The sequence below is a fragment of the Gobius niger genome (assembly GCF_951799975.1).
Source record: "Gobius niger genome assembly, chromosome: 8".
NCBI lineage: Eukaryota > Metazoa > Chordata > Actinopteri > Gobiiformes > Gobiidae > Gobius > Gobius niger.
Genome location: NC_136859.1, coordinates 18,813,184 through 18,841,075, shown reverse-complemented (window position 1 = coordinate 18,841,075; position 27,892 = coordinate 18,813,184). Strand labels below are relative to the sequence as shown.

Genomic DNA, 27,892 nt, shown 5'->3' with positions numbered 1-27,892 from the left:
GACAGCCCATGTCATTAGTGTTGTGTGCATTAGCTTTTATGCTGGTTCTGTGGCGGGACAAAGGGCAGTGGGAGCAGCCGTGCGTGTGCGTACCTGTCCACCTAAACAAATGTGTGCACGTAATGGAGGGTCAGTCGAATGAAGAGATGTCCCTAAACCTGAAGTTGTAATGATGAGAAGGCTCCTCTGCACCATTTAACCTGGAGCTAAAGGCTTTATTCTAGGGGCAGATCACAGAGAGCGGCTTCACCTTAGATCAGGTGTTATATGGCGGTAGTAATGTTCAAGTCCAGTTGAACATTTACAAAGAAGACTGTTTGTCAGCCCTAATATCATATATAGTTTTTGTACATTTGACAATTTTTCTCCATTTATATACAACCTTTTCTTTTCAACTTTTCAACTTACCCCCTGCACATGTGGCAGAGCATTGTGAGCGAATGATGGCCCAGGTATAACTGTGTTTGATGTAGTTTTTCTTTTCATCTGTGTTTTTCAAGGTGTATTCCCAGCGTACACCTGGATTCCAGCCCTGCAGCAAGATCTGAAATGGCAATGAAATGAACAAAACACTATCAAAAATGACCAACTAATGATGAAAAATAATCTGCTCACCTCGATAACTAGTGTCTCGTTGGTTGGGCCGGTTGATATGAGACTTTCTGGTCTATTGTAGGGCCTCTTGTACTCAAATATGGCCCCTGCGATCGAGTGCCTGCCAGGCCAATCCACAGTCCACTGTCCATTTAGAAAGTAGCGCCTCTGTGTGTCTCGTACAGCCAAATAAGAGCTGGAAGTGTTCAGTTCCACCACGCGAATGCTCCTCGCTCCGACTGGAATTGTCACCACGCCGTAATACTCTAAAATAAGAATACAAATATAGTATGTCAACAGTTCTTTTAAATAGTGGTACACCTAAAAAAAAAAATAAAAAAAAAAATGGCTGAGTGTTTAGCCCTGGCGGCATTAAAGGATGGGTCACATGACAAATTTCCCTAGAGACTTCAGTTAAGTGCATCTTAAACCTGAAACACAAACAACAGGTTTCCACTTCCACAGCAATTTCAATATGGTAAAACTTGAGGAAATCCTTACACTTGGCCATTTTTCTTTTAACTTTGAGCAGACAAGATTCCCTCTATGCCTTATATATTTCATCCACAAAGAGGTGCCTTGAAGAAGAGTTGAAAAGAAGCTTTAGAAACTTACGATTGGTATAGTGCTGTTTAGTATATTGTCCTCTATAAATCTTGCATGTGGAGTTGTCTCCTTTACACACCCCACAGGCATCGAGCCCAGCTGTAGAGCCAAGTACCCAGTCACAACCAACCTTCTGCAAAATAGAGAAAAAGGAAAAAAAAACACACACTTTTGAAGATGACATATTGCCTGCTTATTACATCATGTTATTTTTCAACTGTTCGCCGGGCCCCAAAGAAGCTATGGCAAACTTTTAGACACACCTCAGTAGATAAATTACAAACTGGCATTGAAACACTTACCTCGCAAAGCCCATCGATGCAGACATTTGAGCTGTCTTGTGAGCAGAGTGTACCATCCTTAACTTTGCTGGCCAGGGCAAAGAAGAAGTCATATCCCTCAGCAAAGCAGTACAACTTACATACATCTTGATCTGTCAGACATTAAACACAGCAAAGGAGATGGAGGGTGTTGGTCATGTTGATATACTGTATAGCAGGCATTGAATCAGTTACCGTCTTACCGTCCACTTTAGTGTACGGCCGCCATGTGTAGTGCCAGCCCCTGAACTGTTTACTGTTGAACTCGGCACACTGCTGCGCTCTGTATTCTATACCGTTGGGAGGACAATCTTCGGTGTTACACAGTTTGTGTGACCTGGAAGAACCCTCACAGAACTTCCCACCATATGCCGGCCTTAAACGAAAAGAATAACACACACTTTGTTTGATTACACCTCACATCTGCCATGGCATGCATCGTTGCGCTTAAAAGTAGGTGGTTTGTGCACTGCATAAACAGTGGGTTCAATCACAGGTGTACATCCCCGGGCGACGTTCTTGAAAACTCCCTTCTTCGCGGCAATTACACCTTTTATATGACCCCAGCATATCACACTGCTTCATATACATGCACTTAGATTCTCCACATTTTATATTTCCCTTACCTAATCTGGTTTGTTGTCTGCCCCATCCCACCTCTGTTCTTCATGGAGCTCCTCTCACTGTGTTGCCTTTTTCCCTCAACAAATTTCAACACAGTTTTTTTTTTCCCTTTTTCTTCTCATCACTCTTTGTCTAATTTAGCCAGCCACTTGTCAGGATCTTGGCATGACATGATAAACAGGAGGCCCAGGTTTTGCGGCAGTAAGGCCCCTTGACTGGCAGCGCGAGTAATCCTGAGTGACTGATGAATACAGAACTAAAGCGGACAGATAAGGCTGAGGCATCGGGCTGTGAGAACCATCCTCACTGTGTTAAATCACTGCTCTGAGCCAGTAAAGCAGAGAAACAAACACACTCTTGCAAATATTTGTTAATTCCCTTTTCTGCTTATTATGGGCTGTCAAGGCTGGAATTTCACCCTGTAACTCAAAGGCTGTGGCTGATGCAGAGGCATGTAGCACTATCATACGACTGTGCACTCTCACATTACCTATTGTTTGCCCAATAAGTGGAAATTGTAATGTGGTGACAACAACATTGCATATTTGAACTTGACGTTTGTTTTGTCTTTACCTATGAAGAATTTGGAGGCTTTCATGATACAATACGTATGAGATCCACACGTCAGATTAGCGGCTGAGTCCTCATAATCTAGCTGTCAGTGTGTAGCTAAATTAGGATTTTTTTTTCACAAACTTTATGCAATAATGTATGCTGTAAAATGTTTTGAAAGGTCAGATAATAAATGAAAGATGATGATGATTGTTTACCTTGGGTTGTTGCATTGCCTCTCTCTGTGAGACACCCCACTTTCACAGCTTCTTGAGCAGGCAGACCAGGACGACCACTCAGACCAGTGACCGTGCTGCGCATGTGGGCCTTCATCTCCCTGTTTCACACACTGGCCCCTGCGACACCACTGAAAAGAAATAAAAAAAAAAAACATATGAAAAAAAAATGAAAGACAGAAAAATGGGAGGCAACTCGAATGCTCAGAACAAGGCGTCATAAAAGTGTCAGAATGGCACAGTCTTTCCTCGTGACCCAGCCCTAGATCATCTTTATGAGCACTGCCTCTGAAGCTTTTGGGGTGAATTTAAAGTTTAACGGCTGTCAGATAGATCTGATAATCACTCGCAGTCTTTCACTGAAACCTTGCTTTTAAGCCTGGCTACCTTGAGGCGACACCTGCACAAATCGATAGCGCCAACTCCAATACAGGAAACCAAACAGTGACGATGTATCACACATTTGTTGTTTTCAGGATAAAAAGTTCTTGATTTGAGCACGCAAGTAATGATGTGGTTTGTGTTTTATATGGACCCGTGGCAAAGGACAACGTGCTTCCAGAAATACACTAACTACTGTCCTGTTAAGTTATGCTCCTGGGCTTTCGATAATTTTTGAGATAATAGTATAAGTTAGTTTTCTATTACAATAGATGGTGCATTTAGAAGAGAATGTGGTCAAGAACACTTTCAATTATATGCAGTTTCTAGAACAAAATAGTCATGTAAAGAGGCATGCATGAAGTCATACAAGTCTCACATATCTCACTCCCAAAGTGTATTTACAGCATGCTCCTCAAAACAGCTGACTCACAAACCAAGCAACCAGTCACATGTTCAAAAATTCCCCAAATGTAACACAAGACGACTTCACAAAATCTGGATTCACCTAAAGCCACATTATGTCAAATGTTGTTTCCTGGTGCTGCTTTTGAATTGAATTTGTCCATGTTTAAATTACATCAGCATACCATTATACAGTGTGAAAACCTGCAGTTTATAGATAGGGGTAGCGATTGACACAAAGATACCCTGTAAAACAGCCAGTACAGAGGGATGAAACTAGCCAAATCAGGAGTGGAATATTGTTATGGCTACTTTATGGATGTTGGAGCCTTTTATCACTACAATGGTGGATTTTGCCATAACCATCAGTTGCAAAATGTGATCCCAAAAGACTCCAGGCCAGGTACCACCACCACCACTGATAACTCTGATCTCGTGGTTCTCGGCTCAAAGCAAGAACAGCTGATTTCCCACTGTTCCCCCCCGTGGCAGAGTGTGGGGATTCCTAAATGTGCCTGTCATTGTTTGTGTTGAGTTAATTGTCCCGTGAAGCAAGTGGGGCGGGATTAAGACATCAAGTTCAATATATTGAGAAGCCAATGTTGATGGGGAGTTGTCAGGGGAGAGAGGGGTGAGAGTCCGACCAAACCCCTACGGAGGATCATCTTGAAATGAGCATGAGAATAGAATGAAGTCTTAAGTGGATAGTTTGTTTTTTTGGCATGAAAGTCAATGGCACATTTTTTGCAAGGTCAGCACCACCAAACCAATCCCAGCTGCTGCCAGAGGTATAATGATGCAGTCCACTTAATATGGACTGAGTTGAACTCCACTGGTTTATTAGTCTGTGTTGTTGAAATGTACAGAAGATGGGCAAAATTAGAGAGTTGGAGTTTTTTATAGTTCAATTTATAGCCTTGTATATTTTATGATTCTGTTTGTTCAGGGAATCAGTGCTACGTCATGAATCATATTATTATTCATGGCATTCTGAAACATAAATAGTGTTTAATTTACGCATAGCCTTTTAAATTATTTAAACTTTATCTTTTGCAGAGGGTCAGTGGGAGAGCGATCACCCACAAACCCCGTAGTGAATACAGTTGGTTTGTCTTGTGATGGGAGAAAATCAAACATTATCTTAGATATAAACCAAAACAACAGCTTGCACATTATCAACATTAACATATTAAGCAGATCATTATAGGTAGACAAAACCACTAAAGTTCCAGCATGGACAGCCTCCACTTGAAACATCTAAAAACCATAAACAAGGCATCATGGCGATGTGAAAACAAGCATCAACCTCCCTCTCTCCTGGTACAGCTGCATTTTTTGCCTTTTTCTGCGAACTGCATTTGTAGTTTCTGTTCCACATTGTTTTACTGGATACTTTTGTATGTCTTTGCTGTGTTTTTTTTTATTGACTGCAAAGAATACATAATGGTCCTGTAACAGGGACAAACCAAGGAGGCGGTGCACCGTTTCAGAGGATCAGAGGATCAGAGGAGACTGAAGGCAACCAGCCAGGTTTCCTCCGGGTGCTACGGTTTCCCCGACCTCCAAAAACATGCTGGTCAGGTTGACCCACATCTAAAGACTTATTTTGTACAATGATAAATAAAGCACTTACTACACGTACTACTAATACAAAAAGAGCCTATTTTAAATAAATGGAGTCAATATTTATTGACTAGGTTCGGGAGCAGCCTATCTCACTTTGCACACCAACCACTCTTGCTTTCACCTAACCAAGCCTCTAATTACACATGAGCCATATATACCAAGCCAAGCCTCGTCATCTCAGTTTGTTTGAAACTGTCAACCCCACCCTCCCTCCCTTGAGATCTGTTCTGTTTCAGCTATGATTCTTCTGCTTCGAGGGGGGGTCCCGAAGAGCTTGGTTCATCCGAGACAGAGCCCCCACCCACAGTCTCGCACAGTTTCACTCCACACTATAACCTTGTGAACAAAACCTTACTTGCACTTTGTTGTGGCACTTTGGTGTTGCTAGTGAAATTGTAAATAAGGTGATAGTCTTGAATCCAATCCTTTTCTGCCCTGCTTCTTCATCCAAATAGAATAGTAAAAAAAAAAAAATTAAAAAAAGCTACCATGTCAGGACCACAAGCAGAGCCCTCAGCAGCTGGCATGAACTTGGTTTCACACTTTCTTCCAACACGGTGGCACCACAGCGCCTTGCAGATGTCCTGTATCAATAAAAGGGAGACACGGAGAATTACAACATGTGAAAGAGGGATGGTCAGTCATCACGCAGCAGACATTAATAACGATAGACACGGAAAATCAAAGAAACATGAATCAAACTGATGCTTTCTGTCTCCGGGGAACCATTAAAAAAAATACACCGACTAAACTTACAGACGTATCTCTCTGAATAATGACGTTTTGGCAATCTCTGAGTGAGCAGTGAGCTTTGTTTGGAGTTATTTATGTTCAGGTAGCTAGGACAACAGACAACTTATATAGAAGAAAGTACATTTTTGACAACTCTCATAATAAACACTGACTTGTAAATTGACATGTGGTGCACAAACATCAGAGTTGCACACATGGACGACCCACATGGAATCCACATATCATCAACTAGGGATGTGCTGATCCGATACTGATATCAGATATCTGAGCCGATACTGGAAAAAATACTATATCAGGTATCGCCAACAAATATCCGATACTGAACCGATACTAGTTTTGGCTCTCACTGCTTTAAAAACACAACTTGCACTAACTAAATCGAAGTGAATATGGGCATGCTGTATATCATTGTAAAGCTACGGACTTGGAGAATTCAATCACTGTATTTTGATTGGTGCGCAAAATTCTGCGGTTAGCAATAGCATGCTAAAGCTAGTGGAAGCATGCTAATGCTAACAGAACAATAATCAAGGCTTGGTCAGAAACTATGATAGAAATACCTAAAGTAGCCAAATTAAATTAAATTGGCCACTGCTGAAGTCAAGTGTTTGTATTATAGTTTAAGAAATAACTGATCTAACATATTTGTAATGATCAGATCACTTATGAGTTGTTTATATTAATGTAACTTAAATAGTGTAGAAAAGTCATCCTTGTTAACTGTTTATCCAAGAGTTTATCAATAGATATAATTGATCTGTAACATGACAATAAAATATGACTATGACTATGACTCATCAAATCCAAATGTTTTTTCACTCAGAGAAAGCCACTTTTAAGAAATTCTCTTGGTAAATGTCGGCTATAAGCAGATACTCAAACCCCAGTATCAGTATTGGTAGCAAAAAAGCTGGATCGGTGCATCTCTATCAACCTCTGCTTCTCTGTTACGAGATTTGGGTGGTTTTGATTTTCATATTGCCAGAGAGAAACATAGCCCGCTACTTTTCAATATGTCCTCTCTATTAATTCGTGAATGACTATATCAGATTTTGACAGCTCGGTGCAGATGCTGTCGAGCTGCACTGCATCCTTCTGCCAAAGAGTCACCAAGGAATTCATCTCAAGGCTTGTGTCCAGCTGCTTTGTGCCGGCTCAGCATTAGTAACAGTAGAGTAAGAACGAGGCGAGATGGAAAGTCGAGACAGATCAAAGATGGATATTTTGTACTATTTAAAAATAATATGGGGTAATGTTTCGGCATATATTGTTGCGCACCATTGAGAGTATCATGTGGCTCTCAGGAGGTAAGTCAGCGGGCCAAACTCGAATGTAATGTGAAATCATTAAACAGGAAAAGACACCCGAGAGTGTAGTTATAAAGGTGTCATTTTATGAGCGACAATTGTTAAGGGAACAATGCAAGCGAGAATACTGGTCGCACGATACCACCAAGTGAGCCAAAAATCATTGCAAATGTGTGTTCCCTGTTCATATAAAATGTAGTGTTGTATGTACTTTGATTAGGACCTGTGTCTGAAAGAAACAGATTTTGAGGTTAAATTAGGACATTTGCGATCCAGATGTTATGTAGCCTAACGCAAAGGACACAGAACATGCTTATTATTGTATCATTACTATAACACTGAGCAAAATTAAGACACCATTCAAAAAGGGCTGGCAGAGCAACTCCAAAAGCAACACGAGCACTAATGAGACAATGAGTGCCCCAAATGGACGGACTCCCACTGGCGGAGCTCCAGCGTGTACTTTGAATTCAGTCACTTATTCCAATGACTTTTTAATAGCTTTTCTTTGGACTGTCACGGTTCCCTTTCGAACAGAAGGGAGGAAGGATTTACTGTACAAAAGGCAACAAGTAAATTTTAGCTTTTTAAAAACTGATTCTTCCAACCATAAGTTCCCCCCCCCCCCCATTGCAATCATAGTTACATTACAAAGCACTCCTGTTACATGGGTGTGTTCTGCAAACCCTGTGGAGAATCATGGGTTGGCAATATTTTAAGCTGTTTTTAAATGGGATGACATAACTGACTTCGACTCTGAAAGCTTTGCAGGGAGTTGTGCCTAAATCGGTGAACTGTATATATTACCTTTTTGAAATCCAGCGTGCAGAGTTTTGCTTTCTCACCAAACTGCCATTTGCACTGTGTGTCGGCGTCGTACAGCTCTCCAGGAAGCTTCTCTGGATACTGATACTCCTCCACTGCTTTGGGCTCGTCAGATAGACACAGAGCCTGAGCAGTGCTGGAAAAAGAAACATGAGAGTTAATTGTTAGTTAAAAAAAAAAAGAAATTGCTTCGAAAATAATGTGGATATGTCAAAAAACATATATGCCTTTACATATATTATGTAAAAAGAAAAACAATAGCGGTCAGGATTGTGACATTGAAACTGTCACAAGTATTCTAGTATTAGTGTTATTAGGGTTGTTTCTTGTTTTAATTCCAATAAAAAAAATAATTTGCTGCACAAACTTATGTGATAATCAAGTGCAGGGCAATGGTTTTTTGTATAGCTGTTTGTAGAGAGGGCCCATTCACATTGCCATGGCAACAGAGCAAAATGCCAAGACTTCAATTTAAATAAAGTACTTAAATGTAATGGACTCTAACTTATGTCACAAAAATCCTTGCCTATATCACTCATACGCTTTCACCAATAGGGGTTTCCAATGTTAACCGATATCACTGGTTTCTATACAGAGATGTTTTACAGCCTAGAGTGCATCAGGCCAAGAAACTGCAACACGAAATATGGTTAAAGCATTAAAAGGCAAATGTTGGATTGGTTTATTGTGAAAGGCCCTGATGGCTTTAGCAGAGACTGTGTGCGCGATAGTGCTTTGTTTTATTGCTTTTATGTCTCTGAAGAACAATGGCTGTTCTGCATGAGCACTTATTTTGGTCATAATCCTACTCGTTAGTATACAACATTTTCCAGATAATAAAGTCAGTGAAGTGTTAAGCCTGATCATCCATGAACCAATAAGTCAATAGAACTGTACATATAGGTCGGTGGTGGTGCAGTGGTTAAGGCTCTCATAGCATAAAAGTCCTGGGTTCAATTTCCAGCAATTCAATTTTGCATTTCTTCCCCTTTTCTTCAGGCATAATTTGCTCTGGTTCCCCCTATTACTATGAAGATGAGATTCTGAATCTCAGTGGGACGATCCTGATCAGCATTTACCAATAAAAATAAACATGAAAAGACATTTATTTGACACCGGTTTTGTCCTTAGTTATTCTGGAATACAGATGTCACTACAGGCAAGAAAAAAAATACTTTTATTGCCTGTAATATCTCAAATCCTAATGTATTTTTTAAAACATTTGAAAGGGACTTTGGTGGAGCTGCAGATGTACGGTCAGCAGGCACAGTGTGTTTCAGTTGCCAGCTCTGGCTCTACTTGGCCATCAAAGTTGAACCAGCGCATGACTAATGGCTCTCACAAAGCTTTGTGCTATACATACAGCACACTACAGCACCTCTTGGTCTTTTTTTTCCCTACTGCTCAGTCCCTGGTAAAACAAATGTTTGATCATTTTTTGTACACAGCAATCCAGAAGACAATAAATATAGTATCTTTGTGTAATTTAGGCACTTCTATCGTGTATTGACAGTGGAGAGAATTCATTGGTTCTGAGATTCCCCTCGAGAGGCCCCAGGGGGTGATGGGGGTTTTAATATAAAGTTGACAGGCCTAACAAGGATGAGGTCATTACAGCTCCAATAACTCAGCCAGGAAATGCAGTGTCTGTCTGCAGCACTTTGAGAAGGGAGACCTGACAGTTAGGTGGTAAATTTAGTGGCGGGCACCGGCTTTGACCTATCTAGTTTCAAGCACACACGCATTCACAGACAGAAAGGCCAGACGCTCTGAATGTAGATCAACACTTTCACATTTAGTCCTATGTTTTCTGAGGCATGTGTTAATCAGTGACACATGGTATAAACACACATGCATCATACAAGCGCACTGCATTTGAAGAAAAAAAAGAAAAATAAATTTGATTCAATAAGATATATTACTCCATGTCAGTGCTGTAAAACATTCTCAAACTTGCACAATGTTTCTCATATATATAATGTGGGTACAATGGCTGGAAAAGAAATTGATCTGAAGGTTCTGTCTATCCATAAGAATCAAGAACTCCCAAGTCTTTTTTTCACATCACATTTCAAACTAAAAATGTCACTGCTGTGTTACTTTCTTTTGCACCAGAAATGGCTCAACGAACTTAAACTTAACAATTTCAGCAAAAGTACATAGTTCTTGGCCAGCCTGTACTAATCATGTGCTCATTTACTGAACATCTTGATAGAACCCGTCATCTTGCCAACACAAATATTTAGCTTGGCAAATTGTTATTACACTTTTGCATGTTTCTTACCATAAACAAAGGTTGCAGCCTAATACGCTAACATTCACTAACAGGTGCCATGATGAAGAGGTTCTTCCATGTTACTCACTGCACCTGTCTGTGGTCATAATATTATGACATAGTGCATACATCTGCTACACCCTTCTTCTGGGATTCTCTTTAAGATTGTTAGGCTTTCCCATGACAAGAGATGTCTACTTGTGCACTCTGTTTCTAGATCTTTTTTTTTTTCCATTTTCTGTTAAGATAAATGTGGTGTTAAACTCTTACTTGAGGAATCGGCTGAGGTACTGGCGGCTGCAGGCGGACCAGGAGAAGATCCCATTGTGACCGGCTAAAGTAGGAGACATTATGTTCCCCTCGGATTTCTTACACACGTTTCCTTCCCCATCGTGGACCATCCCAAAACTATGAAATTACAAAGTAAAAGCTAAATGAAGAAGATAATATAAATCCTCTATCGTGTATATCATTGCTATGGCCGTTGAGGTCTTACTTGTGTCCAGACTCATGAGCAATAGTGAACGCCAGGCCCAAACCAGTGTCTTCATTGACGGTGCAGCTTCGATATTTGCTGCACATGCCACTTATTGGAGCAAAACCTACAAACAAACACACTGAAATTAGCACGCTCCTTTGCAGTTGGGCATGAACAAAGATTATCCGGTCACAAAGATCTAATTTACGATTGTTGTGCAGTAGAATCACAAAGAGACTGTATAAATGAAGGTTAAGGCATACTTTATTATTGTCCCTGTAGGGGAATTTGTCCTCTGCATTTGACCCGTCCTTTGATACCGCAGCTGCACCCCGTTAAGAGGTCAGTATCACCTGGCTGGAGGACTGACCTATTGTACATATTTTAGTGTTGGGGAACCAGAGTGCCTGCAGGAAACTTGCGCAGACACAGGGAGAACATGCAGACTCCACACAGAAAGGCCTCGTCCGGACTGAGGATTGAGCTTCTAGCTGTGAAGCACGAGCGCTAACCGCTGCGCCACCGTGCCACCAAAATTGTGGGCAAACTTTCTTGCTCTATTCAAACCATCTTCTTTGTTCTCTCATACAGACCCACAGCACTCTGGCAGTGAATCAAAAGCCTAGTAAACCCCAGAGGGCCTCCTTTAAGTTTTTTGTTTGAGTGTTTCTGTGAGAATTGAGCCATGTGTTGCTGTTTCACGGCTCTAACTCATTGGCTGCAGACATATGTTCTCATGTACATAACTAATGTGGACAGTGGCGTTAAACATGGGCAAGAAGATTAACTGTGAGAACAACTATTTGGTTTCACTTTTAAGGAGAAATCATCACTGTTATGTGCCCTGTACTCTTGATAAATGGGAAAAACATTACAGAAAGAGTCAGCAAGAGTTGCATAAACAAAGCGTGTAACATGGCCTGACAATGCTCGTGGTCATTCACCTCTAAGTAGCCTAAAGAACTAGCTCACACACAGCCTTTGAACTCAGCTTTCATAGCCATGATTAGGGCTAATGCTAGACCCTACACTTTGAAGTCAAAACTTGAGTCAAGCCTTTGAGAGCAGTGCATGTACTTGTATACTCACTACTGACTTCTAGTCTTTTTTCTCACAGAAGCATAGTGTCCGGATAGTCATTATGACAAACAAACTGCTGCTGTTTTGTTAGTTTATGTGGTAATTCACTCAATTTATGAAAAAAAAAAAGGTTCAAGAAGTTCATCATGTGCACCAGTTGCTTTCCTCATTGTGGCTTTGTTGCACTCAACACACAATTTTGAACTGATAAAAAACTGTCTTAAATCATATATATTTCGGAAATTGTCATTGGTTGGTTGTGAAACACTGATGTGTATTTTCTTGAAACATGTGAAACTTGAGTACTCAGAGATGTCAAAACAACAGATTTGCTGGACATCTGGTTTGGGTGATGTGAACCTGTGTCAGAGGGTGGGACAGATGGCAGAGGCACCTTCCCAAAGGCACACATGATAGTCACATGGGACACGAGACATGCCAAATTAGTTTTGAGTTTTATCTTTCATTATATAGCACTATACAATAAATTACCACCTACTGCAGTGTTAAATATTGTAATCTAAGGTGATTAATCAAATCCAAAGGTGATACCCAGTGTGTCACAAGGCTCGTTCTTCCAGGAGCAGATGTCCAGTCCAGTCAAGAGGATGGCGTGGTCATGTCTACGTCCTGCTCGGCCTCCCAGCGCCGACTGCCAGTGACAGAAGCTGTTGAGTGTGTGATCTGCATGGTGGTTGATCACTAAACCATCCTGGTGGATACAAGAACCATTGAGATTGTTAACTAATAATGGTAAGATACTTTTTTCTCTCAGCATTCTGTGTAGCACTTTGTAACTCTCTCTTTTGTGAAATGTGCAATACAAATAGAGATGGACTGGATTTTACCTGTTCTTCATCCAGAAGCACAAGACCCACAATGACTATGTTGATGTTTCCCCCAATAGTCCCGTCTTTAAACAGGCTGGAAACCTTAAGAAAAAAAAAATAGATTAATTAAAAACATGTTGATCATGTTGTCATCATTTGACAATGATGACAACAATATTGCAATCTCATCTGTGCAATCATACAGCACAACTTGACCCTTTTGTGATCTGGCAACCCCAGCCCCTGTTTTTAATTGTGCAGTGCCTATCTGTGCATCAATCAAAACAGCTGGAGCTTTGAAAATGGACGCTTGTCTTTCTCCCAGCGCCTCGTGAATTCCTCAGATGACACTTGCTAAGCCCTACTTTTCTTCAAGAACACCTTCATTCATTCCTTATGTTCCCCTGCACTGCTGACTCACACGTTGACACACAGCTCGGCTAAGCAAAGCAAGTGCGCATTATCATCTCCTTGTGGTAATTAAAAAATATTATGTTTCACAGATGCCGGAAAACAGCACCATAACAAACATCTTTGTCAGTCCTTGTTTTTACTCCCATTACAATAAAACATCAGCCTCAACCCTTATGTGTGCAGTTATATACACATTGATATTCTTTACACTAAGTTCTAAAGAAAACAACCTGAATAGCATTGCAAAGGTGTAACTGTAGCATATATTAAATTATCCTGTAGGTGCGAGGCCATGCATGTTTTGGGAAATCCAACACTGTGTTTATGAGACTTTCTTGTCTGGCCGCTTTACATACCTGTAGTGTAAATCATGTTTTCTAACCCAGACCAATTAGTTTGGGATTTGTCAGTCAATCATAACACAAAGTGTGTGAAGGGGCCCACATGCAGTCGGAGGTGAAGAAGCACTTTTACTATTTTTGATGAAAATAATTAAAGTACATTAACTCAGTATAAAGTCATATAATGTGCAAGTCCAACAATTCTTTTCAATTGCTACTAGCACAAATACAACAAATGTACTGCTACACTAAAACTGCTACTACAAATATTGCTACCTTTTACATAGGTGGTTAAAGAACTTTTACTCATTTAGAGATTTTGCACATGTTAACTTCATCCTTCTAAAACAAATGAACATTGAAACAGCCATTACTTGCCTGTGTCTTTAGGTACTTCCCTACACTGCTGACAACTCACGTTAAAGGCCAAGGTTGACCTAAAGAATGCAGTCATAGTGATCTCATCAACATCACGTTAGGATGACTGAACGGTGTCAAAATGTTAAACCAACAAGATGTAATAGATTCACATGTGAACTTCAAATCAATTACTGCTCATTTGACACCTCCGCCAACAACTGTGTTAAGCCCCATGACTAGTACAGCCACACGTGTTACTGTTACCATGTTGATCACGGTGAGAACATATGTGGTGATGTTGTCATGGCCATGGTTGTCCATCATCTTCCTGTCGACCACCACCAGTGTCTCCACGTTCAGCTTCTGATTGGTCTGCTGCCTCATAAGCACCGCCCTCCTGGTTCTGGGGATGTATCTGTACTCATCTGGTAGCACCAAGAAGTCTTCCTTTGGAGGTTTGGGCATGACTGAAGTCAGAAGGAGGGCAGAAAAAAATAAAACAACCTGTTTATCCTAATGGCAAGTATTAATATAAGTCGCACTTTTTTCATATTTTGCCTGGGGGAGCGACTTATACTCACGTTCACGTGTATAACAATGTATAATTTCACATGTTGGTTATTTTCACAACTGTACCACTTGAAGATTTAAAAAACACGAGAGCATGAGAAAGAAAGTGTGGAGTAAGCGAGAAACTTGTGAGAGATTGGAGAAAGGCGGAGGTTACTCTTACTGCACTGAAGAAAACAAAAAAAGCTAATCGCGGGCTAAAAGCGAGATGGCCACAGCTAGAGGAACGAGTTCGCAAATTAGAGCTTGAACAACGTGTTGCCGGAAGAGGCTTTTCAACGGTGCAGTTAGGCCTCCATGCCCAGGTAGCTGCCAAGGCTGGTGCGACTTATACTCCGGAGCAACTTATAGTCCAGAAAATATGGTACTACAGTAAAGGTTTACTATTGGACATTGTATGTGTTGTAAATAGGTGTGCAATTTTGTCAAAATTGGTGACAATCTATTTCAGTAACTATGAAGCTTTGAAAGAGTACACACGACTTGGGATAAACTGACAGGCAGTATTTTGAGTGTTGCTTTACTTTCACTTCCCTCTGACATCAGGTCAGCAGGTCGCAGCTTAGCCGTAAATCCTGTAAACATCTTAGCCACATGTCTGAAGCTGAACTTTTACTTCTCGCTGGAAACCGTAAAACCTTCAAAGTTTGCTTATGTAGGCAGAAAGCAGGTGAGCGCCCCAAACGTGTGTCTTTCCGCCTGAAACATGGCACAGGTGTTCACTGAAGTCACCCCACGGGAATGTAAACAACACTGTGTTTTCTCAGGGGACACACAGCTGGGGTTCTGCAGGGTAACGTCCCTGGACCCTATACAGTCTACGCTCCCTTTGAAATGACCCCCTTTTTGCACGGACCCATGTTAACTGATCTGGAGATAGCGTCTTAAAGCAAACATTAGTCAGAGCAAGTGAATGAGTGACTTTATACAACAGTTCCCTTAACCTTGAGTCTCTAATGAAATCCTAGTGTAAACGATATTGTTCAGAGCTGCTATTTTGTCTGGAAAAGGGGTATTGAATGATTATTCACAGTGTGTTTCAGATGTAAAAGAAAAACATCACATTTGCTTTTGATGATATATGTTTGTGCGCTGTGTAACAACAAAGCGCATTGCCTTATTTCGGGAAATACATTAATTACTGTGAGTACTTGCAGGCCTCCCCGATAATATGTAGACCATAGACACAAGACGTATGCTGCCTAGTGTCTAGTACATGATTGACTGTTTTGAAAAGCTACAAGACCCAGCATGTGAAATATGAGCAGTATATGATTTAAAGGTGAGGATTAATCATTCACAGAAAAGCATAATGATAATGTAACACGCTGAACATAGATGGCAGCCATTGAAATAATGTGCTCAAACAATCTGGTTGTGATTCCAAGAAAGGTGCTATAAAACATATTGTCAGATGCACACTTGGCACTCTTTTCTACAGAGTAGGCACACTGTAACCATTGAGTACTGGATTATCAGACCCTTTCTGTTTTCAAACTGACAAAGGTTTGATACTGAAGACACAATTAGTCACGTCTTAACCCATTTCTAGCACTCTAAGATGAACTAAGATGAACTAATCTATGAACTTTTTTTTTTGCACTTTCCCATTTTCAGTTTTAGTATAAGAGTATGAAGGTAACAGTAATTCAGGCCACATTTGAGCGCATACAAAACACCTGGACACCTCTCTCCACTCGCTGATAGAGTGAAACTGTTTGAACAAAGCTAAATGAAAGGATATCTGCTGGAGATGCTTTGTAGTGGAGGCAAATGGAATAATAAGAAAGTTTGGTGAAGCTGTCTGGACTATAAACACTGAGTAAAAGTATTCTCAACAGTTTTTAAAGCAATAAAAGATTTCGGTTTTAGTACAAAAGCCGTAGCTTTAGTGCTGCATACAGTAGTTGTTAACATGACTGATGGGTGGGTCTAATATGAATGAATTGAAATAGCAGACAGCAACAGATTAAAGATAATTAGAAAATTGCCCTTACATACATTTCTTCCGTCTCCCGCAGAAGTGCTGCCTCTGTCCGTGCCTGTAGCTGTGGCTGTGCTGATGTCTTCTGTTTTGCTGATCTTCATGTGTAGTTGTCTTCTTGGTTTCACGGACCGAACGTATCGATCTTTTCTGCAGGCTGTGGTACTTGGGTCCTGTCTCGGTCGGGGGCTCCCTGTAGCTCTTGTAGAGGATGTGCGGTTGGTGCCCCGTTGGAGCTGTGAAGTTCTCCGCCTGCGCCAGACTGTGAGATACAGGTCTCAGGAAGTAGTCGGCATCCTGGGTTCGGATCAAACCTGACTGAAGGAAACGATAAAAAAACAAAAACTTACTATCAATGACAATTCAGTGTTCTGGTGGTGCTTTCATGCTTTGTCTTCACTTGGATTAGTGCTCGGTAAGAAACACACTAGTCATGTTTAGTTCAATTTTAGACTTGTTATAGCCCTAGTTTAAGCCCGGTAGTCCTGTGATAAACCAGGTTTAGACCGGGTGGTACTTGAATAGCATAAAAGGCGTATTATTGGTATTGCACTGAATTGTTATCTAGAGATGCACCAATCCAGCTTTTTTGCTACCGATACCCATACTGGGGTTTGAGCATCTGCCGATATCCGACATTTACCGATACCAAGAGACTTCCTTAAAGTGGCTTTCTCTGAGTGAAAAACATAATTGATTCTTCTCCATTGTAAGATCAATAAAGTCATATTTCAATGTCAATTATCAGTTTTATCTATTGATAAACTCTTGGGTAAACATTTAACAAGGATGACTTTTCTACACTAATATCTAGGTTACAATAGTATAAACAACAGTGGCTGATATTACTTTATTTGGCTACTTTAGGTATTTCTATAGGCTAACAGTTTCTGACCCAGCCTTGATTAGTTTTTGTTAGTATTAGCATGCTCCCGCTAACTTTAGCATGCTATTGCTAACCGCAGAATTTTGCGGTGATTAAAAAATACATTTGTGAATGTTAACTCAGCAATTGAATTCTCCAGGTCCGTAGCTTTACAATGATATACAGCATGCCCATATTCACTTAGATTTAGTTGGTGCAAGTTGTGTTTTTAAAGCGGTGAGAGCCAAAACTAGTATCGGTTCAGTATCGGATATTGTAGTCGATACCTGATATTGTATTTTCCAGTATAGGCTCTGATTTCCGATACCAGTATCGGATCGGTGCATCCCCAGTTATAACCTACAGCGTCTCTATAATGCAATGTGTAAAACTTCCATACGTTTATGGTTGGCCTAATATATATCCCAGTCCATGATGACCTTTTTCATCTTATCAATGCGTCACAACAGACTTTTTATGTCTTTGCCAGTAACTAGAGCAGAGCTGAATAGTAGTTGTGTCATTTCTCATTGTAGTGTAACTGGTGCTTTAGAGACCAAACCTAACCACAGACACGCAAAACAAGCATATAATACAACAGGAAACGCGCTAAAGCCCCAGTACTCATTGAGAAGATTACAATATTTTTCACCTTGTAAAAAAATAAATAAACAAGAACAATGTGGAAAGCATTCCTTTAGTCATACTGGGGATTTACTGCAATGTTAGCACTATTTTGTCTGCAAAAGTAAACTCCCTATTATTATAGCCTACTACTCATCCTACCCGGGTCAGTAGCTACATATGTTTTGCTGCATTTGAAAAAGTACAAATCCAAGCAAGCGCAGAGGTACATATCCATAAACAATTGTACCATAAGCCATTTTTGCTTTCAGCCAAAAAATCGTAATAATAGTCAGGAAAGCCTGAGTAAGCCAAAATGGTTGGTAACAATCACTTGTGACAGCAGTGCGTACATCAGTAATTCACATGGCACCAGACCACAAGCAATTGTAATAATTTAGCTGTATGTCACAATGGAGCCCCTGACCTGAAACATATGGTAAGGCATTAAGGTTCTGTTTGGAATAGTTTATGTTAGGACACTGGCAATTTCCCATCTTATACAAAAGCAGTAATTGTTCTTTTTGACTTCTGATCAGTCAAAACTGAGAACACAACATTTTCAAAGAAGCCTTTATATTACATCATAGTGTAATAATATCATACCAAAACCTTAAGATGGCCAGGTCTAGAGCATGGAAGTGTTTTGTTAATATAGAAAAATTACCCTAGACTTGTGAAGACTTCATGCTTTTCCTTTTTCTTTTTCTTTATTCTGGCATCTTGTCTTATCCCCATGAGGACCAGGACAGGTGGATTACAGTAGTTACTTCTGCCAGTGTACCTGTACCCAAGCTTGCAACATTAACAGATCTGTCTCACATCAAACATTTCAAACCTTAAGTAAAAGTAAAGTAAATTATCTACCTATTGCAATTTGGGCAACAATCTGGATTTTCCTTAACATCTATAGCTTATTAGGCAAAAAAAAAAAGCCCAAAATCCAAGAACGTTTTGTAAGCGATTAGGCACAATGGAAAGAATCAGGTAATGACAAAAGAATGGTGTTAGAGAAATAACAATGGTGTTCGAGAGGATAGATGAATGACAGGCAGCATATCTGGATGTCTTATGCAGGAGAAGTTTATTTACCATCGGTGCGGGACCCGGAGACATGAACTCGAGACATTGCGCTAGTCCTACCATTCAAGTCTGTCTATGCTTCCACAGAAGAGGGATAAATACCCTCTCAGAGCGTCATACTGATACGCAAGCATTCAGTGGCAGAGAGTGGCGCCTGAGCACCACAGTCAAGGCTATGACAGAGATAGTACGACTGTACAGCCTGACCCAGTATGATAAATAGCGATTTAATGTTATCCTCTAACAAATGGTAGTTAGCTTTAAAGCAGCAACGTGAAGTAGATACAGTCCCTTAAGCAGTATCCATGTGTGTGGTGGACCAAGCGTCATGCAGCCATTTGAACCATGTCTCATTCCCTGAAACGACACTGCTACCATCATGTCAGACATGCTCATGATATCAGTGATCACATTTTGACAATGTTCATCCGCTCCCAACTCCCCATGCCTTGTCCTGTCATCACTACATGCATACGTTGCATTCTACACTTTCTAAATCTAGACCAGTTTTGATTTCTTCCTTGGGGCCGGTGGTGAAATCTTCAGTTGACTTCTTGTCATCGGCCTCAACCCAAAGGCACTCAGTAGCTTAATGAACTGCAATTTTAAAACTGATAAGAGGGTCTTTCCAAGAGGGTCAGCCAAGGCACTATGGCTCTTTATAGCTGAATCTTAGGGGTGCATTCAATACATTTTTCAATGACTTTGTTTTGTATTACTTTGAATTAAAAAATATCCAAGCCTACAGTGGAGCTAGTTTTTCCCCTTGACATACATGTGTTACTGCCACAACTGTACGAAACATAGTGCACATCAATGTGAAATTGCATGAAACACACGATTTGGTAACGAACATCACATTGAATCTACTACAGGTTTAATTCTTGCCAAGATTCAAGTTTTACAGTTTATTACACATTACTATATTATGGGCCTTACTTTATCTAGTCTATTTGCGAGATAGTATTGTGGAGGTTAGGTCACTCTGAAGCCTTTCCTAAATATCCAAAGTCATCAGATTACACAGTGCTGCGGACGAGGTGCAAATAGCAGTCATAAAATGCTGAAACACTGCTTGGGAGGGCGCAAACAGCTGGACGCTCTGGAGTCAGACACATTCAGGCAAGCAGGGACAGGAATGAGAGGGCACAGGCGGGAAACTACACAAAACGGAACTGCAGAGGAAGCTCTAAATGTATTACAAGGTGCACCTGACTGTGGCCAAAAAACTGTTAACTTGTTCAAGACACTTGAGGCAGAGTCTATTTTTAGATTCATGTCCGAATTAGTTTCAAGGGGTAACTTTATTTGAAACAATGCTATCATATCGCTCCCAGTGATCTCCATAATAAATGCATAAGGATCTGTTGGTCTTGGCAACTCTTTAGCTGTGCAAGACGCAAATTTTGAATTCAAAACAGAATTTCATATCCCTGCAAAAAAAGTATTTGTTGGAAAGCGGTCAAGAACAATCCAAAAATGTAAAGCTATCAGCTTAGTAACGCGAATGATGTCAACAAACTCATAAAACACTGACACAGGTTTGGAAAATGATTATAGTTCTGTGCCAAGACCACACTGCCTGCTCATCAAATCTGTTTCACATCAAGTGATGATGTCTCTTATATTGTTGGAAATCCCAAAGGCGGGGAGTGTGCCTTATTCTATTATTACTACTGCTACTAGTCCTGAGGCTACAAACTCCCGTCTCTTTACAAGCCAGAAACGCCTGAACTCCAAGTGATTTGTAGCAGGACGAGATGTTTCCTTTGGTTCAAAGGCAAGGTGTATGTTAGAATGAACTTAGATAGAAGATATGTAGGATACATACAGTAGATACAAAGGCGTGAGCATGTAAAGCGAAGCCTATGGTTTCAGCTGTTTTACAAAAGATGATTTAACACATGTGTAATTTGAGGGTTAAAAATCAGAGCTTTTTTTCTCCTGAGAGTATTTAGCATCAATAGACTATAATTGGATTATTCCTGCCACATTGGTTCAAAACTAATTGTACTTTTGTACCAGTCCCAAGTTCAGAGAAATAGAATGGATTATACTTGGATGAGCATATTTTTTAGTCAGCTAAGAATGTAAATAGATTAATGCAATGCAACATTGTTTGCCTCGCTGCAGAAAAGTGCAATACTCACAGGTTTATGTCGGGGTTATAACAGGACAAGCTGCTGCTCTGTAGCAATGATAAATATTGCATGACTCTCACTATTACAAGGTTATCTTTACCTTTGAAGGCAGGTGGTGGCTGCACAAGCTGACTATTGATTTTGGAATCTCTGGTCAATATTTGCCTGTCACCTGCCAAATAGAAAAATACCCAAAGTGCAAGGTCACCAATGACCAGCAGCTATCATCCTGTCGGACACATGGAGTTTGTAACTAATGTCTTTGACATGTCTTTTGACTATGAAGAGATGTTCTGTCATTGCTGTTTATTCTAAAAATTAAGGTCCAGGCATCTGTTTTACCAAAGTGCCTTTATAGACTGAAAGATAGTGGCATAGCAGTAAAGCACGCAGCTCCATAATTTCCTAATTCAGCAATTCTCAATTGGTGGGGTCTGACCCAAAAGTGGGTCACAAGACCATTTTCAGGGGGCGAGTCAATTCTTGTCTTTCAATCGTGAGAACCACATTTATAGTTACTGTAACCCTAGACCTTTTGGCTGAATCTTTTATTGAGAGCTGTGCTGAAATGCCGACGCTCTCTGGAAAAAGAGGCATCCCTGGAGGATTGCCATTTTGTGACTGAAGTCAAAGAGGCAATTCCCAGACAAGATCAAGCACATTGAGCACACAGTATAAACAAGCATTGTATACAGCCCTTCACGGGACAATGCTTGGTGTGCAAGGTAAGGATGCACATTCTGTTCAGTTTCTTTAATAAATTAATTGATCAGACTTTTATGTTCACCATTGGCTTGATGATGTTATAATATCAATGCATTTGTCTTATATACATATATGCTTACCACCATACTCAGTGGTGGTAAGCTACGTTAGTGACCACAGCTCCCCTGGGGTAGACTGACAGAGGCAGCCAATGTCTGTCATCAGCCACTTCGACCAGCACCACATCATTTAAGAGAAGGATTTGTTTTACTAAAAGACATACTGTACAAAAGACGTGAATATTTTAACAGTTGCTTAAGAGTATATTATTTTTCTATTCCCTTTATTAGTCTTTGAATTTTCCTTCCCAGAGCAATTCATATTTTAACATGGTTTGGAACTGTCAAGCCTACTCAAAAAAACAACAACAAAACAACAACAACACTAACAGCACTTTAAAGGGGCTAGATGCAAGTTCGCCATTGTATGCTCACTACTGCCACCTCAGGTCATACTTGTAACTGCACCTTCTATATTAAGCTCGTGCATGACGGCAATTCGGACCCGAAGTAACACGCTTTGGAGTGACAGTGCAGGATTTTAGAGGCAGTTGTGGTGAACAAGTCTGACTCATTCTACACAGTAGGACATTGTTGGAACATGTAAGGGGAGGAAAATACATAATTTTAACATTTTTAAACCCTGTATAGCTAAATATTCACAGTGTGAAGAGTGTTATAGAATGACAAAGATGACCAAACGCTCTACCTTGAGAATGACTCCTTACCTGTGACTTTGTCAAAGCAAAGTGACTGCACACATATACATCAGGATCGTTAAAATGAGCAACCTGGCTTGGTCCTGCACTCATAAGTTGGAGCAGGTCTTGTGTATAAGTGAGGAAAGAATGGAGGGATTATGTATGGATGCCTACAGCCTTTTGTTAAAGTCCAGACTACTTAGCACTCAACTGCACACTGTGGGTTTTCCTGGGTGGTTCACTCACACATGCTTAATTTCAATCTTATGGTTTCCTTTATGGGGTGGGGGACATTGAGTATAGACTTCTCAACAAAGTAGGCTGATAATAAAGAACTATTCATTTCAGAGCTTTTTCTTTCTTTCTTTTTTTTTTGTAAAAGTCTCAAAGGCTGAGCTAATGGCAGGGGATAGATGAAGAAAGGGACTTTGCCAGCCAGGCACTGTATGTCAGCCTGTGTCACATGTGTTTGAGGGTGCAAAGCTTGACCAGTGGGACAATGGGCTGACTCCATTGCTATGGACTCCCCTGCAAAACCTTAATGGGCCTGTGGATGAGTGGAGTATGAATGTGAGTTAAAAGGACACAGTATGATAAAGAGAAGATTGTACCAACTCTAATGCCTTTTGAAGAGTGTTTTTCCTATACATTCTATTTCTTGGATTCCCACAGAACATTTGGAAGCTATAATAGTCGCCAAATACAATACAAAACACACCCTGAATGTGTTTGGACTCACCATCCCCATGCATGTGGAGAGTGCCACAGAGGAGTTGACCCTTGCCCTCAGTGACCCCTGGTAAAAGCAGAGGTCATCCCTGTGGTAGGCCCTCAGGCTCTTGGTGCCGTTCTTTCCCAGGATCTGCACAGTGAAGCCAGGTGCGATCAGGTTGTGCGAGGCCTCCCTCAGCTCCATGTGGAAGTCCTGCCCCAAGCCGCTGAGCTGAAAGTGCACCGTTTGGCTGCTGTTATCAGCCCGGGACGAGCCGGCGTCTGGGGTCAGGGACCGGACTCGCCTTCTGCTCTGGTGGTGGGACACGTCATGGGAGATGTAAATGCCTTCATGGGTCACCTCGTATGGTGAAACGATCTCATATTCTGTGCAAAAATGAAAAAAAAAAAAGGACTGTCACAAACACCACACTTGCTTGAAGAAGAAGGTGCATACATTGATTCCTATTGATTCATTCCTCTCTCACTGTGATCTCATCATCATTTACCAAATAGTCCAAGCATGCATTAAATTTTACTCATCTTGGTCAGCTCTAACTTGACCTGTCATTACGACCGCCACCGCGCACATAAATTCTCCTTGACCCGACTCATATATTGTGGGGAAGGGGTCAAGGAAGAGTTACAAGAAAATGAGAGGTTATAGACCATTCAAACACATCCCTTCAGCGGAGAGTGAATCATGTTTGTCAAAATGTTTTACTACAGTTTTTACTATACGGCTTGGCCTGAATAACTGCTGGCCATAAAGGGAGCTGTGGCAGGTCGCGGGCCTGTTCTCTGCGGCAATGTTATATGGTGCTGCGAGTCTGCGACCACAGAAAATAACAGTCCTTGCTCAAAAGGTCAAGCCAAAGAGTAGCTGAGGTTTTGAGGTAGCACGCATAGCTTTTCCAAGGACATTTGAGAAAAAGCGTAGATAAGACTACAATAGAAGCTTACCACCCCCGAGTGTGGAATGAATGAATAATGACTACAGTGTGGTGCTTTGAGAAACTTGGTTATACAGGCTTGTAAAGCGCAATATGGTGGAGGGGTTTAAGCACCGAATGATGCTTGAGCTATGTTGTCGGGGGCTTCGTATCCCTGGTAAGGTCTCCCATGGCAAACAGCTCCTGGCTGACGGGTCAGACGAAGAACGGTTCAGAAGCCCCTTATGAGAGAACAGGCCCAGTTAGAATTGTGAAGCCACCCTTCCATGGACCCATCGCCTGCAGGAGGAGCCAATGTGGGCTGGTGCTATGTGATATGGGCAGCTCGAAAGACTGCCCCCAGGACCCGGCAACGAACAATTGGAAGAAGATGGAAGAAGATGGATGGATGGACCTTCTGTGGCACCTTCGCTACCATTATTTTATTTCTGGTGCCAGTGCCGCTGATTTACGTTACTTAACATTTCTGGCACGGTGGCTGAGCGTTTATGGCCTCACAGCAAGAAGGTCCAGGGTTCAATTCCAAGACTGTGCAGACTTTTCTGTGTGGAGTTTGCATGTTTCCCTCCCTGAGTCTGGGTGGGTTTCCTCCGGGTGCTCCGGTTTCCCCATCAAACAAAGACATTTGAAAATACTAGAAAATGAGCAGTGCAGCATTGCAAAATAAGTATTTTTTCAGGTACTGATGTAAATCACAGTAACACTAAAGAACTGATACAAAAATGTTCACGGCCCTCACAATAATTCAATGGTTAATAGTTATTCACTTATTCATTTGTTTATTTGGTAGGGACAGAGCATGTTAATGAACATACATTGGACTCATACATGTAAACACGCCACGCTGGATTGTATCCTAGGACTGATTTCCATCTGTTGTCCCAAACTCTCTCTCTCAAACACACTCTCATTCATTATCGTTGCTGCCACATGTCCTTCCTGACACAATGTTTTTCTTTCATCCTGGCTGAACACATGCATTATTCATATTATAAATTACAACTTACCAGTCAGTTGAAACATATTGGCATTTAATGGTCAATCATGCACCCGAACATCTGACTTGATTCATGATTTGGCTATAAAAGCTTGCTGTGATGTCCCTTGTTAATTCAATCTTAAATCAGGACTGGCACAAAGACATTTACTTGTGACCCGCTGTGACTGAATTAACGGTAGAGTCCACACTTAACGGCTTGCTGACTTGTCCAGTGTATCTGCTACTTTAAAACTAATGATGATTAAATATAGCACTGGGACATGTTTTGGCTGCTTCAGAGAGGTGCAGGGGGACAGACAGTGTGTCATCACTCTGTCTTGGGTTTGGCACTGACCACTTAATCCAGTTTGACCACCTTCATCATGTCATATGCTATTTAGTGAAAGCATTACTTAAGCTCTCATAATAACAGCATGTGTTTAAACACGAGTAGTGAGTAGTCAGGCTACAAAAAGTAGACACAAAAATGTATTTATGTGCATGTTAATAATGCATAATAAGGTATGTAATAATTGGTGGAAAGCATGTGTCTGTGTGAGTAAAATTCAATGCATGTATTGTTAACATAAATTTGCCGAACAAACAAACAAGCTCTCAAAGTAAAGAAAACATTATTTTTTACTGAGAAACAATCAAACTTTCGAAACTCCACATCTCTTACAAAAAAAGGCACTCACATCTATCTAGGCCTGCTGGTCCAATTCTCACTTAAACCCAGATGCAATGACCCATGTCTGACAGTATACAAACACAGGGCACACACTTATCTTGTCTGCTGGACTGAGACAGGACCCTGCAGTGGCTGGTTTGTTGGTTTAGTGGCTCCTGACTGCCATTAGTCCTAAATGTCTAAGCAGGATGAGAAGCCGGAATTCCAACCAAACAACAGCTTCAGCATGAACTCCCTCTTAACCCACTTTACTGAAGCCATAAGAAGACATTGACACAGTGCTGCAGTGATTAAAGTCTTATTGTGATCTGATGGAAAACATCTGGGGGGAAATCCTTGTGTTTCTCTTCATCTTCATGTGCACAAAGAGAGCAGCTCTGCTTTTTGTTTGGCTTATTTGTTTATCTATCTGTTTTCCATCATTACTGAAAATGGTCTGAAAGGGATCCAGCCAACACAGATGCAGAGTCAGCAGTGTGCAAGATGTAGAGATGCATTAATGGTTGCATTAAGAGCAGGGCAACATAATGGGCATTTTCATTTTTTTGAAGTTTATTTTTGGATAGGACAGAGCCACCTCCAACGCTTAGGGCAGAATATGTGCAACAGCCTTGTTTTGCCATAGGTGCAGCAGCTTTAACCACTAGACTATTGGCTGCACACATAATGTTTCATTAAGCACCATTAACAATGATCCCAAACCGTTTTTACCTCATGAGAAGATACACAATTGTGCCTTTTAGTGACTATGTATGCTGTGCCAACAAATCACTACGGTATCAGGGTGCACGTTGCCTCCTAGCGGTGAAGATAGGGAACACACACTCAGGTGAGCAAAGAGATGCTGCAGCCAGGTCATACATTTGGTCTTTTTTTTTAACACAGTGCATTGACTCCCATATTAACAGCCTCATTATATCTGCCATTTCGCCCCGTCGACACTCACATACCTGTATGTTGAGGCAAATTGAGAGACTGTAGAAGCGTCGATGTGTCGCGGTGCTGCTCCACACTGTCATCACCTTTACTCAACCGTGAGTTCTGCAAGCAGAGGTAATGTAAACGGGACTTTGTTTTTTGAGTGTAGCCGACAACAAATTGGAAAGTGATCCTAAGACAGTCGTGGCAAGTGTTGACAACTTTGTGAACTTGTGCATGTGCGTGCAGGAGTAAAGGGGGGGATGAGATACTTACTTGTCCAAGTGCACACAGGTTTAGAAGAAGGAGATGGAAAAATATCCGCAACCGAGCCATATCTGTAGGTCACGTTTTCCGATACGTCTCCGAGCGTCAACAATGCAGCCCCGTTTTTACTTTGTGAATGATGCATCAATGATTATTTCTCAGCTGCAAGTCCTGGTGTCCTTACTTTATCCATTCATTCAGAGGCGCAAAACTGCGGTGCGTAATCGCTCCAGCTGCACCTCTCTCCAGCGCCAAGACATTTTGTTAAATTCCCAGTGGATCGGGATGTGACAATCCCCCTCTCTCCCCCACTTTCTCCGTATCAATGCGCACACTTTGGCTCAGCGCTTCTCTCCCTCTCTACCCTGTTGCTCCCGCGAACCAATCTGTCTCCCAGTGAAATCATGTGATTGTCTTAGATAAGCTGCATTTTCCCCATGGTAAAAAGCACACCCGTAGGAAAGCCGCGCTGTGGCCGGACTGCAGAGGAGCCTGTTGCTCGAAGGGGGAGGATAGCGACAGCGAGTTTGGTGAGGGGCGCGTGGGGCTGGTAAATACAGCCAGCAGCCAATCACACGTGACACCTGTGGCGGTTGACAAGGTGCGCAACAGTCTTTGAAAATTGCGAATTATT

General features: G+C 41.2%; 1 protein-coding gene across 1 annotated transcript in view; it reads right to left on the bottom strand.

Moving 5' to 3' along the window:
• The window catches only part of adamts16 (ADAM metallopeptidase with thrombospondin type 1 motif, 16), a 40,714-nt gene extending 13,055 nt beyond the window's left edge, over positions 1–27,659 (bottom strand). The window contains exons 1-17 of the mRNA XM_079561164.1: positions 27,268–27,659; positions 27,024–27,114; positions 23,479–23,837; positions 16,579–16,879; positions 14,272–14,474; positions 12,911–12,994; positions 12,615–12,774; positions 11,001–11,106; positions 10,775–10,912; positions 8,212–8,365; positions 5,833–5,928; positions 2,915–3,063; positions 1,724–1,896; positions 1,503–1,633; positions 1,210–1,333; positions 616–860; positions 409–544 (exon numbers count right to left, since the gene is read on the bottom strand). Coding sequence (XP_079417290.1) covers positions 409–544; positions 616–860; positions 1,210–1,333; positions 1,503–1,633; positions 1,724–1,896; positions 2,915–3,063; positions 5,833–5,928; positions 8,212–8,365; positions 10,775–10,912; positions 11,001–11,106; positions 12,615–12,774; positions 12,911–12,994; positions 14,272–14,474; positions 16,579–16,879; positions 23,479–23,837; positions 27,024–27,114; positions 27,268–27,327 — 2,710 coding nt within the window. The 5' untranslated portion in view covers positions 27,328–27,659. The remainder of the gene's footprint in view (positions 1–408; positions 545–615; positions 861–1,209; positions 1,334–1,502; positions 1,634–1,723; positions 1,897–2,914; positions 3,064–5,832; positions 5,929–8,211; positions 8,366–10,774; positions 10,913–11,000; positions 11,107–12,614; positions 12,775–12,910; positions 12,995–14,271; positions 14,475–16,578; positions 16,880–23,478; positions 23,838–27,023; positions 27,115–27,267) is intronic.
• Positions 27,660–27,892: the final 233 nt, after the last annotated feature.